Source organism: Artemia franciscana, chromosome 1 (assembly GCF_032884065.1).
Source record: "Artemia franciscana chromosome 1, ASM3288406v1, whole genome shotgun sequence".
NCBI lineage: Eukaryota > Metazoa > Arthropoda > Branchiopoda > Anostraca > Artemiidae > Artemia > Artemia franciscana.
Genome location: NC_088863.1, coordinates 22048353 through 22074362, shown reverse-complemented (window position 1 = coordinate 22074362; position 26010 = coordinate 22048353). Strand labels below are relative to the sequence as shown.

The 26010-nt window shown below is 32.7% G+C and overlaps 1 protein-coding gene across 2 annotated transcripts in view; it reads left to right on the top strand.

Annotated features, from left to right (window-relative positions):
• Window positions 1-24402, top strand: part of LOC136026938 (inhibitor of growth protein 3-like) — a 55809-nt gene extending 31407 nt beyond the window's left edge. For both annotated transcript variants that reach the window (XM_065703786.1, XM_065703796.1), the window contains exons 5-9: window positions 2056-2127; window positions 10485-10654; window positions 14966-15135; window positions 16401-16590; window positions 22882-24402. In XM_065703786.1, the coding sequence (XP_065559858.1) occupies window positions 2056-2127; window positions 10485-10654; window positions 14966-15135; window positions 16401-16590; window positions 22882-22992 (713 nt within the window). In that variant the 3' untranslated portion in view covers window positions 22993-24402. The remainder of the gene's footprint in view (window positions 1-2055; window positions 2128-10484; window positions 10655-14965; window positions 15136-16400; window positions 16591-22881) is intronic.
• The last annotated feature ends 1608 nt before the right edge of the window (window positions 24403-26010 follow it).

Here is a 26010-nt window from a genome sequence, read left to right as displayed (position 1 = left end):
GAGTGTCGGGCAGGCGACCCAATTTACTGAGCTCAGACGGTTACACTAACACAAAATTAATAACAAACTGGTTGACTGACAAGTCTCCTGGACTCGCAAGCAAAGAAGCGACCTAAGCCTAACAGGGCCTTTCCTCGTAATTATTCTGAAGATTCTGGAAAATGTCAAAACGACTTTAAGCTGGATATTTGGTTAATACAGAGTAAGGAGATCTGGAAGCCGATTTTTGGCATACACAGTAGTATACAAGATTGGCGACGAAATAGAGGACAAGGAACAGAAAATGTACTGATATATCCTAGTCGCCTATAAAGAAAAAGCAAATGAAAGAAGAAGGAACTCCTGTTTGTCTCCATAAAAAAAAAAAAAAAAAAAAAAAAAAAAAAAAAAAAAAAAAAAAAAAAAAAAAAAAATTCCTATCTAGGCAAGCTATACAGTTAATTGTAAAAACCCAGATAAAATTTTTTAGTTTTATTTTTTATTTAGTTCTTCCAGGACCAATAAGTATAAAAGTTAATAAGTAGCAAAAATACTCAAACAAAGCAACAGTTTATGGAAAAGAAAAAACACACATAACAAACATATAAAAATAACTGAATAAGATGCATCAAATAAGAAAAGTAAAAAGTAATTAAAATCTTCAGCGTTTCTTAAATTCAGGGTAAAAAGGAAACGGTTTATAATAATGAGAATATTTTCAGATTTATGGTAAAAGTTATCAGCTTAAATCTTGGATATATCCAAATGCGATCATTAATTTTAAATCTTGAGACTAGTTCACTGTTACTAAAACAAATTGGAAAACCAAGTAAAAAATTTACCTTACCTTGGATCCGTCAGGGCCATTGATGGTGTATAGGGCAGCGGGGTTAATTCACGCGAATGTAGGGAGGGGGTAAATGTATTTTGCAATCTAGGAGGGCAAATTTATCGTTTTCTTTTTCTGTGAAGATACCATAAAAAGGTTTATTTTTCAATGAAATGGATCCAAAAAAGTAATTTTTCAAAATCTAGGGGAAGAGGAAGTCTAGGAGGCACCCCCCCCCCAACTGATGCCATTAGCATAGGAGGAGGGTCAACGAAGTTTCTCCATTTGTCCTGAAGGTGTGTCTTAGTGTTTGCAATAATACAACTCTTTGAAGTGCGTGAAATGTGCAGTATTTCAAATGCGCTACAGTAATTTTAATTACAACCACGAATTGATGAAAAATCAAAATTTTTAAACTCTGAACGGAAATGAAGGATAGATCCCGCGTAGCTATATTATGGATTCAAATACCTTTCTTTCTTTCTTAAATATAAGGAATTTAAGAACAAAATTTAATAAAAATTCAATTCTTGAATAATAAAATTTGTATTAGCTCAAGCTGAAGTGGAATAAGGCAACCTTAAATGGACAAAAGCATCAGAAACCAGAACCAACATATTCCTAAGTACTTTGTGTTTGGTTTTGATTTAATATGTTTGTAGTTAAATGTATGCAATCACGACTTTCGTATATGACCCTCGGGTTTTCTAATACATAATTATGTTATATTATTCCTATTGTTAATTAATTCAGGTTGGTCATGAAAATTAACGGAAAAATGTTGAAATTTTTAGCACTGAGGGAAATGTCTATTTAATAGCATATTTAATGCTACCTTCATGCTGCCTTCAGCCTTTTTAATGAAGCCTTAATGCATCTTGACAATTTTTTGAATGTCATAGAAGGACGTGATAGCAGTGGAGCGGACGCTGCAACCATGGTCTAAAACGAACACTTAAGCCTCTCTCGTCAATTATTGTATATCTATGAAAAGAAAAACATTGGCAATTATTGTTTTTAATAGATCAATTTTCACTTCCCTGCATTTTTGACATTCAAAGACTTTAGGAATCAGTTATGTTTGCTGAATGTAGGTTGAAAGTAGGCTGAAAGTAGGTTGCTGAATGTACTCATCACTCTGTGTTTATTTCTATCCAAGATTATTTATCTTCTGCCTTTTAGATTTCTTTTTCTTAAAGAAAAGAATTGTTTGAAAGTTAACTTAATGGGAATTTTGTCTTTTTCAGAATCGTTGGAGTTGGATAGCGGAAGTATTTCACAAAAGGAAAATCGTTACACAACAAAAACTGAGGAAAAAGGTATATATATATATATATATATATATATATATATATATATATATATATATATATATATATATACGTTTTTTAGTTTTGTTTTTCTCCTTTATTTTTTTCCTTTTTTTTTCTTTTTTAGCTTATTTAGATTTTTAGATTTTTTAGTTTTTTTATTAGTTTTTAGTTTTTTTTTCTTTTTAGTTTTTTTGTCCCGGTCGTCATTTATATCCCCCTGTTTCTCCCGGTGTCCCCGTTGTAGTTGTGTCCCTGTGTCCCGGTCGTCATTTATATTCCCTGTGTCCCGGTCGTCATTTGTATCCCGGTGTACCGGTCTGTATATACATTCGTTTTTTAGTTTTGTTTTTCTCCTTTATTTTTTTCCTTTTTTTTTCTTTTTTAGTTTATTTAGATTGTTTTTTAGCTTTTTTATTAGTTTTTAGTTTTTTTTGTAGTTTTTGCCTTTTTTTAGTTTTTTTAGTTTTTTAGCTTTTTTATTTTTTTTATTAGTTTTTAGTTTTTTTTGTAGTTTTTGCCTTTTTTTAGTTTTTTCAGTTTTGACGTCACCTGATCCAGTTTTTTCAGGTGACGTCACCTGATCCACGATCCACAGATCCACAGACAACTTATTTTTATATATATAGATAGTTTTTTTTTTTTTACTTATGTCCTGGTCGTCATTTATACTCCCTGTGTCCCGGTGCTTTGTTGATTGCTAATCGAACATTCCTTTTGTCCTGGTCGCTTTCTCTTTGAGTTTCGTCATTTATTTTTTTCTTTTTTAGTTCTTTTAGTTTTTACCTTTTTTATTTTTTTTTAGTTTTTTAGATGAAAATTTTTTTTAGTTTTTTCCTTTTTTTCTTTTTAGTTTTTTATTGGTTTTTACCTTTATTTTAGCTTATTTTTCAGTTTTTTCCTTTTTTTTAGTTTTTTTTTAATTTTTAATTTTTTTTAGTTTTTTACCTTTTTTTAGTTTTTTTAGTTTTTTTAGTTTTTTAGCTTTTTTACTTTTTTTATTAGTTTTTAGTTTTTTTTTTGTAGTTTTTGCCTTTTTTTAGTTTTTTCAGTTTTTTTTTTAGTTTTTTATTGGTTTTTACCTTTATTTTAGCTTATTTTTCAGTTTTTTCCTTTTTTTTTAGTTTTTTTTAGTTTTTAGTTTTTTTTAGTTTTTTACCTTTTTTTAGTTTTTTTAGTTTTTTTAGTTTTTTAGCTTTTTTATTTTTTTTATTAGTTTTTAGTTTTTTTGTAGTTTTTGCCTTTTTTTAGTTTTTTAGTTTTTTAGCTTTTTTATTAGTTTTTAGTTTTTTTTGTAGTTTTTGCCTTTTTTTAGTTTTTTTAGTTTTTTAGCTTTTTTATTTTTTTTATTAGTTTTTAGTTTTTTTTTGTAGTTTTTGCCTTTTTTTAGTTTTTTCAGTTTTGACGTCACCTGATCCAGTTTTTTCAGGTGACGTCACCTGATCCATCCATCCACAGACAGACAGACAACTTATTTTTATATATATAGAAGATATATATATATATATATATATATATATATATATATATATATATATATATATATATATATATATATATATATATATATATATATATATATATATATATATATATATATATATATATATATCTATAATTGTCCATGGGAAAAACAATCCGTATTCAGATCTATACCTCATTATTCTAATGATGTGTCCCTGTGTCCCGGTCGTCATTTATATTCCCTGTGTCCCGGTCGTCATTTGTGTCCCGGTGTCCCAGTTTGTAATTTCTCTTTGAGTGTCCCGGTCGTCATTTATATTCCCTGTGTCCCGGTGTCCCGGTCGTCATTTGTGTCCCGGTGTCCCGGTCTGTAATTTATATTCGAACAATCCCTGTGTCCCGGTCGTCATTTATATATCCCGCCTGTGCCCCCGGCGTCCCCGTTGTAGTTGTGTCCCTGTGTCTCGGTCGTCATTTATATTCCCTGTGTCCCGGTCGTGATTTGTGTCCGGGAGTCCCAGTCTGTAATTTCTCTTTGAGGTTCCCGGTCGTCACTTATATTCCCTCTGTCTCGGTCGTCATTTGTGTCCCGGTCTGTAATTTCTCTTTGAGTGTTTTTTCTTTTTAGTTTTTTTTTTTAGTTTTTTACCTTTTTTCTTTTTTCAGTTTTCTTTTTCTTCTTTATTTTTCAGCGTCACTATGAAGTACATATCGACGAACCTTTGTTTTTTTAACTTAAATCTGGTAGGCATTGATGACCTTATCCAAGTCAAAATCCCAAACCCAATCATCATCGCTATCATTTTCAGTTTTGATATGTTTTGACTCTCGCTGTCCAGGTGGATTTTCATCTAACTGCGCGGTTTTGCGTTCTTTAGCCGCAAGCCTGTTTTCTTGCTGTTCTTGTGATTCCCCGGCACGCTTTCTTTTCTTACTTTCTCTATCAGCTGCAAGCCTGTTTTCTTGCTGTTCTTGTGATTCCTCGGAACGCTTTCTTTTCTTACTTTCTCCATCAGCAGCAAGTTTTTTGGCATAAACTCTTTGAGCAGCTTCCTCGGCTGTTGCCATTGTAGGTTCTTCAGTCATTTTACAATTAAACATTTTTCCGTGAACAAATGTCTTAAATACCGTTAATGACGTCACCGTCATAGCAAAAATGACGACAACTAACTTCATGACGTCAGTCGACACAGAAACATGACGTCACCTGACAGACAGACACACAGACAGACAACTTATTTTTATATATATAGATATATATGTTTTTAACTGCGTAAAACTTGCGAATATACAACATTCTTCGCTGTCCCATTGTCTGTACATATAAATAGATTATGTGTAGACATATAAATAGACAAACATGACGTCAGTCGACACACAAACATGACGTCAGTCGACACACACGTCCCAGTCGTCATTTGTGTCCCGGTGTCCCAGTCTGTAATTTCTCTGTGAGTATCCCGGTCGTCATTTATATTCCCTGTGTCCTGGTCTGTATATACATTCGTTTTTGAATTGGTATATGATGAAATAATTTTTTTTGTTTTTTTCCTTTTTTTTCTTTTTAGTTTTTTTTGGTTTTTACCTATTTTTTAGCTTTTTCTTTTTTTTTCTTTTTTCTTTTTAGTTTTTTTGTAGTTTTTACCTTTTTTAGTTTTTTTTTTGGTTTTCTTTTTCTCCTTTATTTTTCAGTTTTTTTCCTTTTTTTAGTTTTTTTTTCTTTTTCAGTTTTTAGTTTTTTTATTAGTTTTTAGTTGTTTTTTTTTCTTTTTAGTTTTTTGCTGTTTTTATCCTTTTTTTATTTTTTAGTTTTTAGTTTTTTACCTTTTTTTAGTTTTTTTTAGTTTTTTAGCTTTTTTAGTTTTTTTAGTAGTTTTTACCTGTTCTTTAGTTTTTTTAGTTTTTTTTTCTTTTTTAGTTTTTTTTCTTCTTTTGTATTAATGCTAAAGCCAAGGTTCGAACCTGGACCTAGAACCTGGAACATAACGCTTTACCAACTCAGCTACTTCGGCTTGAATACATTTACCTTTTTTAGTTTTTTTTTATTTTTATTTTTTTAGTTTTCTTTTTCTCCTTTATTTGTCAGTTTTTTTCCTTTTTTAGTTTTTTTTTCTTTTTTAGTTTTTAGTTTTTTAGTTTTTTTAGTTTTTTTATTTGTTTTTAGTTTTTTTTTCTTTTTAGTTTTTTTGTAGTTTTTTACCCTTTTTTTTAGTTTTTTTTTAGTTTTTTAGTTTTTTCAGTATTTTCTTTTTAGGTTTTTTTTGTAGTTTTTATCTTTTTTAGTTTTTTTTCTTCTTTTGTATTAATGCTAAAGCCAAGATTCGAACCTGGAACCTCTCGGACCTAGAACCTGGAACATAACGCTTTACCAACTGAGCTACTGTATTTGTATCGGATTAACGACGCTTCTTGACTACTAAGGTCCCTGCGTCGGCCCTGTAGTGCATTCCTGCAGCATGGTTCGATCTCTGGGTCCCGTATTACCACGCTAAGGTCAAACCCACTGCGCCAACACAGGTAGTTATATAACTGAGCTACTTCGGCTTGAATACATTCGTTTTTGAATTGGTATGTGATGAAATAATTCAGACGTCATATGCGGACAGTGACGTCACTCGACACACAGACAACTTATTTATATATATCTATCTATATATATAAAAATAAGTTGTCTGTCTGTCTGTGGATGTGTGGATGGATGTGTCAGGTGACGTCACCTGAAAAAACTGGATTAGGTGACGTCAAAACTGAAAAAACTAAAAAAAGGCAAAAACTACAAAAAAATCTAAAAACTAATAAAAAAAATAAAAAAGCTAAAAAACTAAAAAAACTATAAAGGTAAAAACCAATAAAAAACTAAAAAAAAAACTGAAAAAACTAAAAAAAGGCAAAAACTACAAAAAAAAACTAAAAACTAATAAGAAAAGTAAAAAAGCTAAAAAACTAAAAAAACTAAAAAAAACTAAAAAAATGTAAAAAACTAAAAAAAATAAAAAATAAAAAAAAACTAAAAAAAAGGAAAAAACTGAAAAATAAGCTAGAATAAAGGTAAAAACCAATAAAAAACTAAAAAAAAAAGGAAAAAACTAATAAATGACGACACTCAAAGAGAAAGCGACCAGGACAAAAACTAAAAAAAAGGCAAAAACTACAAAAAAACTAAAAACTAATAAAAAAAATAAAAAAGCTAAAAAACTAAAAAAACTAAAAAAAGGTAAAAAACTAAAAAAACTAAAAACTAAAAAAAAACTAAAAAAGGTAAAAACTAAAAGAACTAAAAAAGAAAAAAATAAATGACGACACTCAAAGAGAAAGCGACCAGGACAAAAGGAATGTTCGATTAGCAATCAACAAAGCACCGGGACACAGGGAGTATAAATGACGACCAGGACACAAGTAAAAAAAAAAAAATTAACAAAACTAAAAAGAAGGTAAAAACTACAAAAAAACTAAAAAGAAAAAAAAACTAAAAACTAATAAAAAAACTAAAAAATCTAAAAATCTAAATAAACTAAAAAAGAAAAAAAAGGAAAAAAATAAAGGAGAAAAACAAAACTAAAAAACGAATGTATATACAGACCGGTACACCGGGATACAAATGACGACCGGGACACAGGGAATATAAATAACGACCGGGACACAGGGACACAACTACAACGGGGACACCGGGGGAAACAGGGGGATATAAATGACGACCGGGACAAAAAAACTAAAAAGAAATAAAAACTAAAAACTAATAAAAAAAACTAAAAAATCTAAAAATCTAAATAAGCTAAAAAAGAAAAAAAAGGAAAAAAATAAAGGAGAAAAACAAAACTAAAAAACGAATGTATATACAGACCGGGACACCGGGATACAAATGATGACCGGGACCCGGGACACAGGGAATATAAATGACGACCGGGACACAGGGACACAACTACAACGGGGACACCGGGGGAAACAGGGGGATAACCTGACAATCTATTTATATGCAAAGACAATGGGACAGCAAAGAATGTTGTATATTCGCAAGTTTTACGTAGTTAAAACCATATATATATATATATATCTATATTCACAGGTGGGACATAGGGACACAACTACAATGGCGCGTAACTATTATGGCGCGTAACGACTTACGCGCGCGGGGGGGCTTGGGGGGGGCGCGAAGCGCCCCCACCAACTAGGTGTTGGGGTGGCGCGAAGCGCCACCCCAACAGCTAGTCTATCTATCTATATATATAAAAATAAGTTGTCTGTCTGTGGATGGATGGATGGATGTGTCAGGTGACGTCACCTGAAAAAACTGGATTAGGTGACGTCAAAACTGAAAAAACTAAAAAAAGGCAAAAACTACAAAAAAAACTAAAAACTAATAAAAAAAATAAAAAAGCTAAAAAACTAAAAAAACTATAAAGGTAAAAACCAATAAAAAACTAAAAAAAAAACTGAAAAAACTAAAAAAAGGCAAAAACTACAAAAAAAAACTAAAAACTAATAAAAAAAGTAAAAAAGCTAAAAAACTAAAAAAACTAAAAAAACTAAAAAAAGGTAAAAAACTAAAAAAAATAAAAAATAAAAAAAAACTAAAAAAAAGGAAAAAACTGAAAAATAAGCTAAAATAAAGGTAAAAACCAATAAAAAACTAAAAAAAAAAGGAAAAAACTAATAAATGACGACACTCAAAGAGAAAGCGACCAGGACAAAAGGAATGTTCGATTAGCAATCAACAAAGCACCGGGACACAGGGAGTATAAATGACGACCAGGACATAAGTAAAAAAAAAAAACTATCTATATATATAAAAATAAGTTGTCTGTGGATCTGTGGATCGTGGATCAGGTGACGTCACCTGAAAAAACTGGATCAGGTGACGTCAAAACTGAAAAAACTAAAAAAAGGCAAAAACTACAAAAAAAAACTAAAAACTAATAAAAAAAATAAAAAAGCTAAAAAACTAAAAAAACTAAAAAAAGGCAAAAACTACAAAAAAAACTAAAAACTAATAAAAAAGCTAAAAAACTAAAAAAACTAAAAAAAAGGCAAAAACTACAAAAAAACTAAAAACTAATAAAAAAAATAAAAAAGCTAAAAAACTAAAAAAACTAAAAAAACTAAAAAAAGGTAAAAAACTAAAAAAACTAAAAACTAAAAAAAAACTAAAAAAGGTAAAAACTAAAAGAACTAAAAAAGAAAAAAATAAATGACGACACTCAAAGAGAAAGCGACCAGGACAAAAGGAATGTTCGATTAGCAATCAACAAAGCACCGGGACACAGGGAGTATAAATGACGACCAGGACACAAGTAAAAAAAAAAATTAACAAAACTAAAAAGAAGGTAAAAACTACAAAAAAACTAAAAAGAAAAAAAAACTAAAAACTAATAAAAAAACTAAAAAATCTAAAAATCTAAATAAACTAAAAAAGAAAAAAAAGGAAAAAAATAAAGGAGAAAAACAAAACTAAAAAACGAATGTATATACAGACCGGTACACCGGGATACAAATGACGACCGGGACACAGGGAATATAAATAACGACCGGGACACAGGGACACAACTACAACGGGGACACCGGGGGAAACAGGGGGATATAAATGACGACCGGGACAAAAAAACTAAAAAGAAATAAAAACTAAAAACTAATAAAAAAAACTAAAAAATCTAAAAATCTAAATAAGCTAAAAAAGAAAAAAAAAGGAAAAAAATAAAGGAGAAAAACAAAACTAAAAAACGAATGTATATACAGACCGGGACACCGGGATACAAATGATGACCGGGACCCGGGACACAGGGAATATAAATGACGACCGGGACACAGGGACACAACTACAACGGGGACACCGGGGGAAACAGGGGGATGTAAATGACGACCGGGACACCGGGACAGGGAATGGTCGATTAGCAATCACCATCAACAAAGCTCAAGGGCAATCATTAGAATCATGAGGTATAGATCTGAATACAGATTGTTTTCCCATGGACCATTATATGTTGCATGTTCAAGAGTCGGTAAACCTGACAATCTATTTATATGCAAAGACAATGGGACAGCAAAGAATGTTGTATATTCGCAAGTTTTACGTAGTTAAAACCATATATATATATATATATCTATATTCACAGGTGGGACATAGGGACACAACTACAATGGCGCGTAACTATTATGGCGCGTAACGACTTACGCGCGCGGGGGGGCTTGGGGGGGCGCGAAGCGCCCCCACCAACTAGGTGTTGGGGTGGCGCACGAAAATCTAGGGAGTCGGGACAGTTTTGTCGTTTTTCAATTTTTTCAATGAACTACCAGAAAAGGGCATTTTCCAACGGAAATGGTTCAGATCTTTTCATTTTAATTAAAAATTTCGCTGATACATCTTTCTTGGTGAATTTATCGACAATGCTATTAAGCTTAAGTTTGGATTTTTCAATGGAATACCCAAAAGACATTTTTCAACGAAAACAACCAGATCTTTTCATTTCAGTTAAAAGATTTGCTATCTTTCTTGTTGAATTGGATGACAATGTCATCAGTCTTAAATTTGACCTAGTAATATTATTTGTAAACGGCTTTATTCTGATTTATAATTTGGGATAATAGTAATATTACTTGGTTTAGTAGCATATAATTATATTGATTTTCCTTATTTATTCCATTAATTTACACCAAAGATTCCACACCGTCTTTCATGTGAACAAACGAAACTAAGAAGTGATACGGCTACTGGCCGTATATTGATTGAATATCGAATATCGATTATTGAATACCGTATGTTGATTGAATATCGTATATATTGAATTCAACTTAATTTGGATGTAATAGGTGATAGCTTTGGAAGAAAAAAGAGATCATGTTTATAATTTTGTTTGTTCGCTTATATATACTTAGGACTATTTTGCCACATTGTCTTTATTCTTTTCTAGATATTTCCAAAAGAACTGGTAGCATTTCGAGCAATTTGGAGCGTGTTTTATCCCATCCTTGGCTATCTGGTCTTGGCGGTTTTACAATTCCTGCAAGTCCTACGGAAAGTTTGGATTTGAATTTGACGCTTCCCAATTTACCTGAAGTTCCACCGACACCTCTATCAACTGTAAGTTGTTGTTTTTTTGTCTCGTCTATTACGTATATTACATCTGTTACGTAAAATACGAACTGAAAACTCTGAAGGGAAGATTTTCACATTTGGGTTTTTCAGTTTTTAGTCGAAGTTTCATCATTTCAAGAGAGGAAGGATTTTATCTCAACTTTTCATTATTTTACTGATCCAGATGTGATTTAGGGGGGACAGAGGGGGTGCTTGCCCTGAAATTTTTGGGGCGTAAAATTTCAAATAAATAATCTTTATCGGTTGTAATCATTTTGTAATTTTTACATGTTAATTTTAACAAAGGAGAGGGCGCAGTTAGCAGTAAGTATACGCAAATTGGATCCAAAATTTTTATCCTTCATCACTGTTCCTTGAAAATAAAGGTTAGCTGACCGAATTCATTTATTTATTTTTTTTTTGATATTTTGTATTCAAATTTTGTTAATAAATGAAAAATTTGTTAGTAAATGAGAATTGTGTTAAAATTTGGCCTGAAATTTTTTTAAGACAGGGGAGGGGGCTAATCAAAGTTTTACCCCTGGTGCAAGAGATACCAGAACTGCCACTGTACAGATGAGTAAATGTGTAGATTTTACATTTTTGAGGGGAACAGTTTGGTTTGAAGGTCTAAACGAAAAAATTTACCATTTTCTAGCTTCGGTGCAATTTTTTCCCTTGTTTCTGTAAATAACAAAGCTTAAGTCAAGCAATAAAAAACAATCATCAGCTAGTCAGCTGTTACCGATGTTGTTATTATCAATTAGTCAATAAGTCAAGTAAGACAAAAAGTTTTGAAAAACATTCACCGACCAAATCTGTTTTTCTATATTGGCATTCGTCTCCACTTTCATTGAAGATAAGCAAATAGACGTTTTCTTTTAAGCTATACTTAAAATGTTTCTGCAGTAAGAAGAGAGTTGTTATCCTACACTACCCATATTTCACGCTTATTCCAATAATATTCTCCAGAATAAAGAGAGGTTAGGCTTTAAGCCAGAAGCTCCCACCTACTTCCTTAGAGTCATTTAGGAAGTCAATTTGACTAAGAGTATTTTCCAACGCTGTAACTTAAGAATGAAGACTCCAGAGGTAACTTCTACTAAGCCTCCATCATTTTCATTCTTGTTATATTTATCTATCTGCAATGAGGATTCTATACAAATATGCTCGATAGTTCCTAGGAGCTTCTTGCTTTTCTTTGTTTTAGGGGGGTTTCTTATCAAATATGTTTTTGTTATCAGAATAGGTGAATAAAAAGAGACATGTCTTTTCAAGAAAACGAAGGACGTTCAAAATTATTTAGTAAAAGGTTCAGAGCATGAGTCTTAAAGATTTGATAGGTGGGCGTTTATGGAAAAAAAAGAATGAAAGATAACGACTGCTATTACTTTGTTGCCTTACTCCCTTATTTCTAAAAATCTATCAAAATTTAAGTGAAGCACCATTGCAGGAATAAATACTATAAACGGACGATAGAAACTAAGTTGTCTCTCTTCAAATATGTAAAATATGAATTGTCACTGTGAAAAGATTAAAAACGAGATCAACTTGAGGTCGTGGTTAGATATGTTGCTTAGAAAAAAGAAAATCCCGAAACTGATGCTTCTAAAATCATGATATATGGACAGTGAAAATTTCTCTAAACTTTTTGCAGTCTATGTTGACGAAAAATTCGCAATTTCTCTCAGACTTGTAAATGGGTTTTCTTCTTAGTAAGTGAGTGGACCCCCCCCCCTCATATGTGAATTCTGATGACAGTTATAACGAAACATTTTTTCAAACACAGTACTGCCTCTGACCGCTATGAGTTATTCTCTAAGACGTATGTTAAAGTTTTTGTGTATGTATTTATCCCGTGGCTTCATTCTAGATTATAGCACATAAATCCGTATCAGGTAGTCTTTGAGCTAAAAATCCTTAAATATTTTTGCTCTGATCATAACTTATCCCTATTTTTTTTACTATACTTTTATTAAATATAAAATAATAAATGTAAAAATAAAATAAATCTGCAAATGCGGACTGTGTATGAAGGCTGTTCAAATAGCAACATCTCATTTTTAGAAATAGTGTAGTTTAAGCTCTATTGTTTTGGTTGAGTGTTAAGGCCGTGATTAAGTGAACTTGAAAACATCGAGCTTCAAAATTGAAGTTAGGTTAGCCTTCTGTCTTTTAATTCTCTAGAGACCGTCGATTGTCAAAACTTCAAATAGTACCAATTATCAAGTCTTGTGAGAGGTTTTGATAGACAGCTTCCTTTGGAGAGATAGTAATATATTTGGCTGCGTCTTGCAAAGCTTGGTTACCGACCAAGGGAGAAGAGAAAATGAGCAAAAGAGCACTATCATTCTCAAGTACAAAATGCCCATGTATACGAAGCTGTGACGGCATGCATAGAGCGCATTTTAAAATTTATTGTTTTTTCCACTTTTTTTTCCTAGGGATAGGCTATTTAAAATACCTCAGTTGATTAATTCGAAACTAAACACCAAACTTAGTTGAAAGCTTTCTTCGAGGATTCTTAGAAAACCAAAGTTTTCTTGCGAATTAAATAAAAAAAAAAATTAACTGAAGGTAAGGAGTGACATTAAAACTTAAAACGAACAGAAATTACTTCGTATATGAAAGGGACTGCTTCCTCGTGAACTTTGGCTCTTTACGCCAAAGTTTTTTACTGTTTTAAAAATAGAGTTAAGAGAAAGAGTCGGACTTTAGCGTGAAGAGCGGGGCGTTGATGAGGAAGCAGCCCCTTTCATATATGAAGTAATTTCTGTTCGTTTTATGTTTTAATGTCACTCCTTACTTTAAGTTAAAAAAACACTTGTTTTTATTTAATTTAATTTCTGAACGTTTTTGAAGCAATGCATGTTTTGATTTATGCTCTCCGTAGATGAATAATTAAAACGAAATTTGCATTTTTTTTTTTTTTTTGGCTAAATGGCTTTCTCATAGTTTTGATCGAATGATTTTGAGAAAAAAAAGGAGCGGGGAAGGAGGTCTAGTTGCCCTCCAATTTTTTGGTTACTTAAAAAGGCAACTAGAACTTTTAATTTTTTTACGAATGTTTTTATTAGTAAAATTATTAGTAAAAATAAATTTTATTAGATAAAGATATACGTAACTTACAAATTAGCTTACGTAACGAACTTCTGTATTCTCATATTTTTATTACATATATGAGGGGATTCACCCCTCGTCAGTGCCTCGCTCTTCACGCTAAAGCTTAAATTTTGTCCCAATTTCTTAAGAATGACCCCTGAATCACAAAAGCCGTAGAATAAATAGTTGAAATTTCTAAAAACATTTTAGCGTAAAGAGCGAGGTATAGGGTTCTGCTCCGCCTCAAATTTGTCGCTTGACCTAAATCTCTTGACTTGTCTAGTTCTTCAACGTACCGCATTATTAGGTATTTTGGATAATTGCATCTACCAAGCTCCAAATACTTTTTACAAAGGCGCTGTCTATGTGTGGTAACACTTGTAAGATGTATACCTCGCTTTGATTTAATTTTCCCCATGATTTCGGCTTTGTGTGCACAACTTTACTGAAGGCTCCTGACTATTTCTCATTTCTAGGTTTCTTCATTGCATTGAAATAATTTATGAAAATTTCACACTCTATTAACCAGCAGCTGATTATACCAGCTTGTCATTTTGGTCTCTAGGGGGTATTATCGGCGATCTGAAACGATTCTTTCTGGCAACCGACTTGTAAAAATTTCAGGTAGCTGAAAATATTCCATGGGACTGTTAGAAAACAGAAAAATACATCGAAAAATGGTTCCAATCGTCTTACAGGTTATTGTCTTTTGCTCATGATAGTACCGATTTTGTTCTAAAAGCAATATCCTTCATAGAGTACACTTGTGAAAAAGACCTATACATTTTCTAAGATTTCTAAGCAATTAGAGGAAATAGAGCAAAATCCTTGCAAACATTTTGTAGCATCTTCAAGAAGCTATGGCCTGATATTAAAAGCGGTATCTTCCGCCAATAAAGACTTGAGTACTTTTTAAATATAAATTTTCTATTTTAACATGGGATTTTCGAGTTCCATCAGTTCACTTAATCACGGCCTTAACTTGTTTCTGGTGCAGGATGGTGTAAATTACTCAAATAGCCAAAAAATAAAGGTGAAAATTGTATCATTTTTCATACAGATATATATTATTTATTAATAAAAATTTATTTATCGATTTATCTAGATGTTTCATCATTTGTTAAATTCGATTAGAAATTTATTTAATGGAACTTATTTTGCATGTGCTGCACAAATCCCAAATATTTGAGAAACAATTAAGTTTTTGATTTATAGCCATCTAGACGAGTCAGTAGTAACCGTAATCTGGTCGATGTTACTGAAGCTGTGAGTAATATACGAGAAGACAAGTTCCTTGGATCTTCATCTGCATCAGTGAAATCGACCACCCCCGTCCCAGAATTGGAACCGACGTTAAACGTCACTAGAGAAAGAAGAAGGAAAAAGTAAGCTCGCCTGTATTTCTTTTTCATCCCCTTCATCAATAATCAAAAAGATGAGCTTAAGTGCAAAATTTCATTCTGAAAACAACACTTTATTTCATATTAGTTTATAATTCGAATATCAAATTGTTCATACATATAATGTAATTCTATATGTATTTATTTGAAATATATTATTCATCTTCGTCCTGGATAGTTTTTTATTATCTTATAATATTTCTTGTTTCCTTTTAGTTGTAAGAATTTGTTTTCAAAACCACAAACAAAATTGGTAGCACAGCAAAAGCGTCGCTTGCGAAGGCGGTGCCACGGTATTGAACCCGCCTAAAAAATCCCGAGTTATTTGCGCTTTACTGAAAACGAATTACATTACTAATATTTTCTTTTACTTACAAAGTTGAAAATAAAAATTACAGTGAAAAAAAAATCTTGAACTGCAGAGCTTCAAGCAATTAATACCATTATACATCAAAGAATCAGTTTTATTTTATTAGTTCTCTCCAAGGACTGTTCAAGACACACATAATTTTCAGTAAAGCGCAATTAACGCAGTAGGCTTTAGACTTTTACAATTAGGGAAAGAGGCAGTAGCCAAATTCTTGTTTGTAGTGATTTTTGCTTGTTTTAAGTTTTATTTACATTTTAATTTAAGTTTTGCTTTGTTTTGTAAGATATTTATTCATTTAAATGAGTGCATATTGTATGTTTATTTGCTATGATTGTTATTTTAAATTATATTCGTTTTGGGTTTCATTTATTCTTTAATAGTAATTTCTGGTTGTTTTCTGTACGTAATTTCTGGTAATTTCTACTCGTTTTTAATTTTAATTATTATAGGAATTTATTTCTGTTGTTCTTTAAGTTTAATATGGCTATTTAATTTTCTTTGGAAAAACTTCTTTTGGGAAGTTTTTAAAATTAATTTCTTTTAAGCAGCGGCAACAGCCCTGAGAGAGAGAATTGTTGAAAATAGAATTAGGGATTACGCATAAATCATGCGTGAACCTAATTATAATTACTATGATAACTCATTGATTTAACTATAATTACTCATAATTATTATATTTCATTCACATAATTTTATTTTATTTATATAAATTACTTGTGTGATAACTATTATAATTAGATATCAGCTATGATTGCTCATTGGTTTAATTGACGAATATTTCCTATTGTTATACGGACCTAGGGAATTTGTGATTTAGCGTTTACTTTGGCGAATGTCTGAGAAATTGCTCAGTTCCCTTTTTTTTTTAATTTTCTTATAGAAGGAGACGTGGAGGAAGGACTTCGACACGATTAGAGACAATTGCTGATGATGATGCGGACTCTTACATAGAAGAAGAGGAGATCGATGCAGGGAACTCCTCTGATTGGAATCAGGACCCAAACGAACCTCGTTATTGTCTTTGCAATCAAGTTTCATACGGGGACATGGTCGCTTGTGACAATCCTGCTGTAAGTTTACTGGAATTTTCTAGTTAACTAAGGGACTGAAAAAAACTTTTTTAGTCCCTAAAAGTTTATGTAACGACATTTTGTAACGACAAATATTTTGTAACGACATTTTTGTAGATAGGATGTTGAAACCATTTTTGTAGATAGGATGTAGATAGGATGTTGAAGATAGGAATTGTCTAGTTAACTAAGGGACTGAAAAAAAACTTTTTTAGTCCCTAAAAGTTTAAAAAAAAGTTTAAAAACTTTTTTAGGGACTAAAAAAATATTTTGTAACGACATTTTTGTAGATAGGACGTTGAAACCTCTACAGTAGGGTTCTCTGAGATACTGAAACTGATAGTGTCATTTTTCTTAAAATCACTTGATTTTTGGGGGTGTTCTCCCCCCTCCACCTTCTTTGAAGAGCAGGAAAATATTCTCCGGCTAGTAGCTTTGATACTTGACATTAGATCTAATTACTGTTACATATTTGAAATTAGTTACGTTCAGTTAAAGTTTGGATTTGAATTTGACTCTTCCTGATATACCCAAAGTTCCACCGACACCTCTATCAACTTTAAGTTGTTCTTTTTTGTCTCATTTATTACATGTTTTACATCTGTTTTTTTTTTCTTGTTAGCTTGGGAACCATTTGATCTAGGTGGGTCCAAAAGAACTAATAGCAGATAAGTGAGGAACGTTTGGCGCTATTGCGTGAATTTAATGTAAACTATTGTGATTTTATGGGTCTGAACACTCCAAGCAGCAGCGACAGTCATCGTTACCTAGTAGAACTACTATTTTAGTTGAACAAATTACTAGTTCTACCCAAACACCTATTGGCAAAAGTAGCTCTTCTGTCTTTGGCCCAATGCGAGACAAAAATGGAAAAAAAAAACAGACAAAATAAGTAAACGTTAACTAATCTTTTCATTTAGGTTTTTCGATTAGCCTTTTTTTTTTCACTGGTATTACGAGAAAGCATTGGGAGTTTTATTTTTCTCGTACATGCTTAGTTTCCTCGTGCTGGTTACCTGTATTTTAAGGTGGGCATTTGATCCACAAAAGCAGTAGCCCAAGGCCCATAGTAGCCCAAATTCTAAAAGCATGTTTCAAAGAAATTGTCTAGTAAAGTTTTTTTAAATTAACAATTATCCGAAAATAGTAATTTTCATTCTAGAGGAGAATATTTATTTAATGAACAGGAGAATTACGAGACATAGATTTATGGATATTAAAAAAAAAGTCTGAAACTACTCGACACGATGCCAAATCAAAACAAGTGACGCGTTTTCTTTTTTCCCTCAAGAGAGACGTTTCAAAACAGTAGTTATAGTGACCATATAGGCTAATATTTTGTTTTCTACAGGCTACTTAAGAGCTTTACTGCTCCTAAGAGATTATTCTATTTTTCTTTTCTTTGTCGTCCGGTGATGACCCCGTCGACAAATGGGGAATTATTTAGGTGTCCACTTTAGCTTTCACTTAGTTTGGTATGTTCTCTTTAAAATCTACATTTTAAGCATGTACCCTCATTCTCTTCTTCTTCTCTTATAAAGACTTGATGATGTAACCTTGGCAAAAAAAAATAATATAGAAACAATATAGAAAATAAAATATATACAAAAAAATAGTAAGTATATGACCTATTTAGTTGAGCTAGTTGTTAAGCATGTATTAACTTATATTCTACACACGATCCTAAGTTGAACACAACCTTAAAAAGTGATTCAGTTTTTCAGGGATCTAAAACTCGTCAAAACAGCCTGCTTTATAGACATACCTTCACAAACGTGGAGAGGCCCCGTCCCCCCGTGAAATTATTTTTAAAAATGCCTCTCTGGAAACTCGCAGATTAAAAATACACTTTAGTGTTTTCGAACGGAGTTCCAAACGCCATTAATTTTCAATAACAGCATAAACAACATGTTCGCGCTTAATTTCATACTAAATGAAAAAACCAAGTTTTTTTTAACTGAAAGTAAAGAGCAACATTAAAACTGAAAAACGAGCAGATATTATTCTGTATATTAAGGGGATGTTTCCCCTCCTCAATACCTCGCTCTTCACGCTAGAGTTTTTTAGTACTTCTAAAAAAGCTTCTTATTGTAATTGAACGGTTCTTTTGTTTCATTAGTCTTTCTTAAAGAACTGGGACAAAAAGCCAAATTTTAGCGTAAAGAGCTAGGTATTAGAGCGAGGGGCAACCCCCTCTTATACGGAATAATTTTTGTTTTTGTTTTAAGTTTTAATGTTGCTCATTACTTTCAGCTGAAAAAACTTTTTTTTTATTTAATTCGTGATAGTTTTCAAAATATTCCCGGGAAATTCGGCTCTTTCTCCATAAAAAATTCCTCCCTCGTAGAATACCCCCACCCCTGGAATTCCCCCCCCCCCGAAAATTCTACCCTCGGTTGAAATTTCTCCCTGGAAAATTTCTTGCGGACGATCCTGCCTAAAAAATTATCCCTAATATACTTTCATTTGAAAAACTATGATTTCTGGTCGTTTTTATGGCACTTGATATTTACCAAGTGACATATAGCGATCGCAAATTCTGTCGGTCTGTCTGTCTGTCAGTCCTGGTTTTGCTAGTTTAGGCACTTTCAGATTAGCTAGGACGTTGATATTTGGTAGGTGTATCAGATACCAGACCAGGTTAAATTAGAAATAGTCGTTTCCCCGATTCGACCACCTGGGGGGGGGGACGGTTAATTCGGAAAATTAGAAAAAATGAGATCTTTTTAATTTACGAACGGCTGATCGTATCTTAATGAAATTTGATATTTAGAAGGGTATCGTGTTTTAGAACTCTTATTCCAAATCCAACCGGATCCGGTGACATTGGGGGAGTTTGAGGGGGAAACCTAAAATCTTAGAAAACACTTAGAGCGGAGGGATCGGGATGAAACATGGTGGGGAAAATAATCACAAGTCCTAGATATGTGATTGACATAACAGAAACGGATCTGCTCTCTTTGGAGGAGTTGGGGGGGGGAGGTTTAATTCTGAAAAATTAGAAAAAATGAGTTATTTTTAACTTACGAAGGAGTGATCGGATCTCACTGAAATTTCATATTTAGAAGGACCTCGTAACTCAGATCTCTTATTTTATAATTCTGATCGGATTCAATGTCATTGGGGGGAGTTGGGGGGGGGGGATCAGAAATATTGGAAAACTCTTGAAACAGAAAACATCCTGAGAGATCAGGATGAAACCTGGTGGGAAGAATAAGCACAAATTCAAGATACGTGACTGACATATTCGGAACGGATCCGCTCTCTTAGGGGGAGTTGGGGGGGGGGGGTAATTCGGAAAAATCATAAAAAAATGAGGTATTTGTAACTTACGAACGGGTAATCAGATCTTAATGAAGTTGGATATTTAGAAAAATCTTGTGCTTCAGAGCTCTTATTTTAAATCCCGAACAGATCCGGTGACATTGGGGGTAGTTGGAGGAGGATACAGCAAATCTTGAAAAACGTGAAAATTGAGGTATCTTTATCTTACGAATGTGTGGTCGGATGTTAATGAGACTTGGTATATAGAAAGATCTTATGTCTCAGATGCTCCATTTTCAATTTGAATCGAATCCGGGTACATTGGTGATTGGAGGGGGGAAACAGAAATCTTGGAAAACGCTCAGAGTGGAGGGATCGGGATGAAACTTGGCGGGAAGAATAAGCACAAGTCCTAGATACTTGATTGACATAACCGGACTGAATCCGCTCTCTTTGGTGGAGTTGGGGGGGGGTGTTAATTCGGAAAATTAGAAAAATTGAGGTATGTTTAACTTAATAACGGGTTAATGGATCTTAATGCAATTTGATATTTAGAAGGAACTCATGTCTCAGAGCTCTTATTTCAAATCCCGACCAGATCTGGTAACATCGGGGCGAGTTGGAGGGGAAACCGGATATCTTGGAAAACTCTTAGAGTGGAGAGATCAGGATGAAACCTTGTGGGTAGAATAAGCAAATGTCGTGGGTACGTGATTGACGTAACCAGACTGGATCCGCTCTCTTTGAAGGAGTTAGGGGGGGTCTAGTGCTTTGGCGAATTCGGTGCTTCTGGACGTGTTAAGACGATGAAATCGTCTTATGTGTCGACCATGTTTTCACTCTTAGGTTAATAATTGAGAATTCCCTTCGTTGTCAAACACCTTTGATCCTCACTTTTATCGATTATGAGCAAGCTTTCGATTCTGTTGATAGAAGAGCGTTAGCAAAGGTCTTGTCCTTATATGGTATACCAACTGGTTAGCAACTGGTTTTCATGGACTTCGTCTTCAGGAGCGCAGGAAAGGCACTCGGAGACCACTGAACCAAATGGGGAGGAAAAACGCTCCTGGACTTGGATTATGCTGATGATTTAAGCATACTAGATGAAAGTGTGGGCAAAATGAAGGAATTTTTAGAGGTTTTGCGAGTTCAGGGTGCTAGAATAGGCTTGAAAATTAATGTGAAGAAGACGAAGTCACTAAGTAAAGATGAAAAGCGGACGTTGGGTAACGAAAAGATTGATCAGGTTGGCAGAATCCCTTACCTCGGTAGTATTATTAGTAAAGACGGTGGGAGCAGTGAAGATGTTAAAAGCAGAATAGCTAGGGCTCAGGGTGTTTTTTCACAGTTAAAAAAAGTTCGGAAAAATGGAAAGATAAGTCTGCAAACCAAGATTAGAATATTGGAAGCTACAGTGATGACAGTAGTCAAATATGGCTCTGAATCATGGGCGCTCCGAAAAGTAGATGAACATTTACTAGATGTTTTCCAGAGAAATTGCCTACGGATTGTTCTGGGTACCCGGCTGACTGACCGTATTTCAAACAGTAGGTTGTTCGGAAAATGCGGTTCAATCCCGCTTTCTAGGGCTATAATGAAAGAAAGGTTGAGATGGCTAGGCCACGTTCTGCGGATGAAGGATGACAGATTGCCGAAGATTGTCCTTTTTGGCCAACCGTCTGGGGCTACACGGAAAGCAGGTCGTCCTTGTCTTTGTTTGGAGGATGTCATGAATAAAGATTTAAAGGAAATGGGAACTTCCTGGGAGGGTTTAAAGAGGGAAGCCTTGAATAGATTAGGTTGTAGGAGGAGCCTGCGTAGTTGTTTTGGCCTCAGGCGGCTTGGTGCTGCACTGAGTTATTAGTAGTAGTAGTAGTAGTGTCGGATCTTAATGAATTTTGATATTTAGAAGGACCTCATGTCTCAGAGCTCTTATTTAAAATCCTGACCGGCATGAAGCCTCTGATGTTCCTTTTAAGTCAATCTATTGAGAAACATACATCCGTGACCTTTCTTCTGACAAAAAAAAAATATACAGGATTTAGCTTGAACCTCTACAGTACGGTTTTCTGATATACTTAATCTGATTGTACAATTTTCATTAAGATTCTTTGTTCGTTTTTGGGGTGGTGGTGTTTCCCCCTTTTTAGAAGCCCAGGTAAATATTTCAGGCCTTTAGCTTTTGATGGATAATACTAGACTGTATGACTAAATCATGTGACTAAATAATTAGACTAAATCTTCCATATTTGGAATCAGCATAAAAAGCCATTTTTTTAATGTATCTATTGATATCAAAATCCCGTTTTTCAGAGTTTCGGCTATTATTGAGCTGAGTCGCTCCTTACTTGCGGATCTTTACCGTGAACTTTCGATTTCTAGTCATTGAAAGGTTTACCCCAGTTGCTTTAAATTTGGTTGCTATGCAGTCTGTCTCATTATTAAATTCCCTCCCAGCCAACTTTAATGTTTTTATGCGTTCATCTTTCCCTCTTGCTTCTCAATCTTTTTTCTTTCTTTCTTCTCTTCCATTGTCTGGTAGCTTCTTATTTCCTTCCTAATCTCTTGATTTTTTTTTACTCCCAACTCCCATTGCGCATGTATTCGGAATATTCAATTTTGTTATGGAGTTTCGACTTTGTTTGGTTTTATCTCCTCGAAATCTCCATTCCAGGTATTTTTCCTCCTTTTCTACTAAAGGTTGGATATAAAAGGTACTAAAGGATAGTTGGTTGTTTTTTCTTCGAGGGGGGGGGGATGCTATTAAAGAATTACGTCATTTTAATAACAGAACATTACTAATTTGTATCGTCAAACGTGTTTCAATTTATCTTTCGGGCAACGCCGTTTCCATTAAATTGGGTGGGTGGGGGGTGTACTCATCCATAAAAAGTGATAAATTATAAAAATATGTTCTTTTCTATTTTTTTCATGACTGAAAAAAACTTCTTTTATATATTTTTTTAAGCCAACCTTTAGATAAAAATGACATTTTTTTATTAATTTTTATTCATTTTACCGTTTCAGTGTTCAATTGAGTGGTTCCATTATGCATGTGTTGGTATTGTTCAACCACCAAAAGGGAAGTGGTATTGTCCAAACTGTTCAGCCATCGTGTCAAAGAAAAGAAGAAAATAAGAACTTGGTTCAGATATACAGGGTGTCCGCAAAGTATGGGATCAACAAAAATAACTTCAATAAGTGGTGCTTCTGGCCTCTCTTGTGCCCGGGGCAAAATGTTGATTAGCCCTCCCCCATGAAATTTTCAGGCCAAATAAAAACATTTTTATTTATTACGTATTCCTCCTCTGTCCCTCCCCTAAAACCGCCCCTGACTTCAATACATTTGACTCAACTAATAACGAGTGATAGTACAAAATTAATGTCAATGAAGATTTATTCCATTGGGTCGATGCAATTTTTTTCAAAGCATTAATACATTCATTGCAAATGATAGAGATCCTATTAAAGATGTTATTTAAATAAGAATATGATGTTACTTAATTGATGATGTAATTTCATTTGCAATGTAATTTGTGTAATTGAAACTGATGTCATTTTAGAAAAATGATGTAATCTCAAATAGATGTTCTTTCAAAAATGAACAAATTTAATTTTCATAAAGCTTAATTTTAATTACGTACGATAAATTTCATACTACCCCATGTATCCAGACCTTACAGACACCCTGTATTAATGCTTATCTTAAGCATCTAGGCTTAGCTCTGTACGATTCATTGTTGTAAAATGTTGTGTCTGTTTTCTTTACAGTTTTCCGCAAATTAAAAAGAATAGATAAAATCAGAACTTTTTTTTATTTATTAGAAAGGGCTTTTTCCTTTCCTTTTCATGTAAAGAAATCAATAATATAAAAAAAATATAATAATAAATAAATAAATAATATAAACCAATAAAAGAAATCAATGAGCTGCAATTCGTCCTTTTACAGATTAAGCAAATAAATTCAGATTAAGCAAAATTCTTCGAATATTTTTCAATTAGTATTATATAACAATACTTTCAAAGATTCTAAGGGTTTGCAAGTTTTTTTTTCTTTTTTTTTGCAAGTTTTATTAAAACTGCGTTAATAGAGCGAAATAAATACGTTTATTCAATTAATTATCACAGTTAGTTCCAATCAGCTCTGTTCAAGGGTTTATACAGGATTTTTTTTGTGTGGTGGGGGGGGGGGGTACAAAAAAACTTTAAAAAACACTTCAAAAATTTGTTTATATGCATTTTCGTTACTTTTTTCACTATTCGGAAAAACATTTTAGGGGAGGAAGATTAAACCGTGTAGTATCCCTAGGATACGACCTTGGCTATGTCGAACGCCGGGAAAAACGATGTTTTTTTTGTCAAACAAGATTTTTTAACCAGTTTGAAGCATATCTTGGCAGTCAATAGTCATTTGCGTGATCACTTATTTAAAAGAAATACCATTCATATTACAAGCTGTTAGTGTGTGTATAGTTTTGATCAATATATCTTTTTTCTTCTTACTTTTGTATGAGAATGATTTTATAATAAACGATCAGCTAAATTGTCTTTTCTGAGGTAGAATATTACCAAAAGAAGGAGAACAGGGAACAGACTAAATTCAGTTTGGTACAAAGCATCTGAAACAGTTGCGTAAGCATGACTTTATTGTAGGTGATGGGCATATTTAGTCCAAACTTAAAAGTCGTATAAATATTTCTAACACATCTGATCTCTGAATAAATTTAGTTTCTCTATACCAAAAATACACTAAACATAAAATTTCTGAACATTCATAAACTTGCACCAAATTTGATATGTGATGTCTTAAAAAAAGACTGAGGACCTTAGAATGATTAAAAATTTATAAAACTATAAGTTATTTGAGATAATCAGAATTTATTAAGTTCCAAATGGTTCAAATTCTTTTTTGAAAATTCGGGTTACGAAAACAGATGTTTTGTATGAGTTTATATAAACTTTTGAACCATCCCTTATTTAGATTTTTATACTGATATCCGTACCTGCATTCATTGAGGGAGGGCAACTCTCGTTAATAACGAGCAAAAAGACCTCCCTCTTCACCCATCGAAGTAGTTGGCACCAATATTTTTGAAAGTTACATATAAATAACTGCTTTCTTACCGTGTGTCCTCCACAAACGTTACTTCCAAATTTGTCCAGTTGTCAGACGAGCATTCACAATTTTTCGCTAATTTTTTTTTACTAGGTCTTTGCTAACGCACAAACTTTGATTGTTAGGCTTTTCCTTTTAATTTTATTGAAATACGTCAACCGATTTATATTATTCAGTCGAAGCAATAAAATCAAGCGTCAGTTTTTGCTCTTATTTTCATAAAACCTAAATTCATTGTGGGTATTTTCACTTTTGTTTTATTATTTAGTTTAAAAGCCAATTTTCTATCTACGACATATTTTATCTTTTTTTACTTAATTTTAATTGAGTGTCTAAATTTTATGTCCTTTAAAATTCATCTTTTAATCAATGCAAGCGTAATGTAGTTTATATTAGTTATGCAGTCCTGCCTATACCTTTGGATCTTAATATTGGTTAAAAGGACTTCCATCTACACCCACCGGAGAGGCTAGCACCAACATTCATGAAACGTACATAAAAATGAATTAGATTTGCAAAATTCGATTTGATGAAGACGGTCAGAGATCGAGGAATAAATATTTTTATTAGCTGTTGAACATAAAAAGAATCTATACAGATTCGTAAAAATGACTGTTCGGAGATGATTAAAAGGTTGGCTGTTAGATTCTTCGTGCTATGAATAATTAGCCAAAACATTCTTTGTCATGTTGGGGCATTTCAAACATCAATCTGACTAAGTTTCTTTTTTACACCTATTTTGAAGCTTTAACATCATATTTCAATATTTTATATATATATATATATATATATATATATATATATATATATATATATATATATATATATATGTATAACCTTACAGTCACCCTTTCTCGTTCATTATAAACTTTTTAGGTTGTGTGACCAAACTATTAATGTTTGATTGGGTGGTCTTGCCGTACCTTGCAGAGCTTGAATAAAAGATCGGAACAGAAAACTAAAAGCTGACACCTAATTTCCTGGAAATTTTTAGGAAAAAAATTTATATATATAGTTATACAGATTAGATATACAGATAG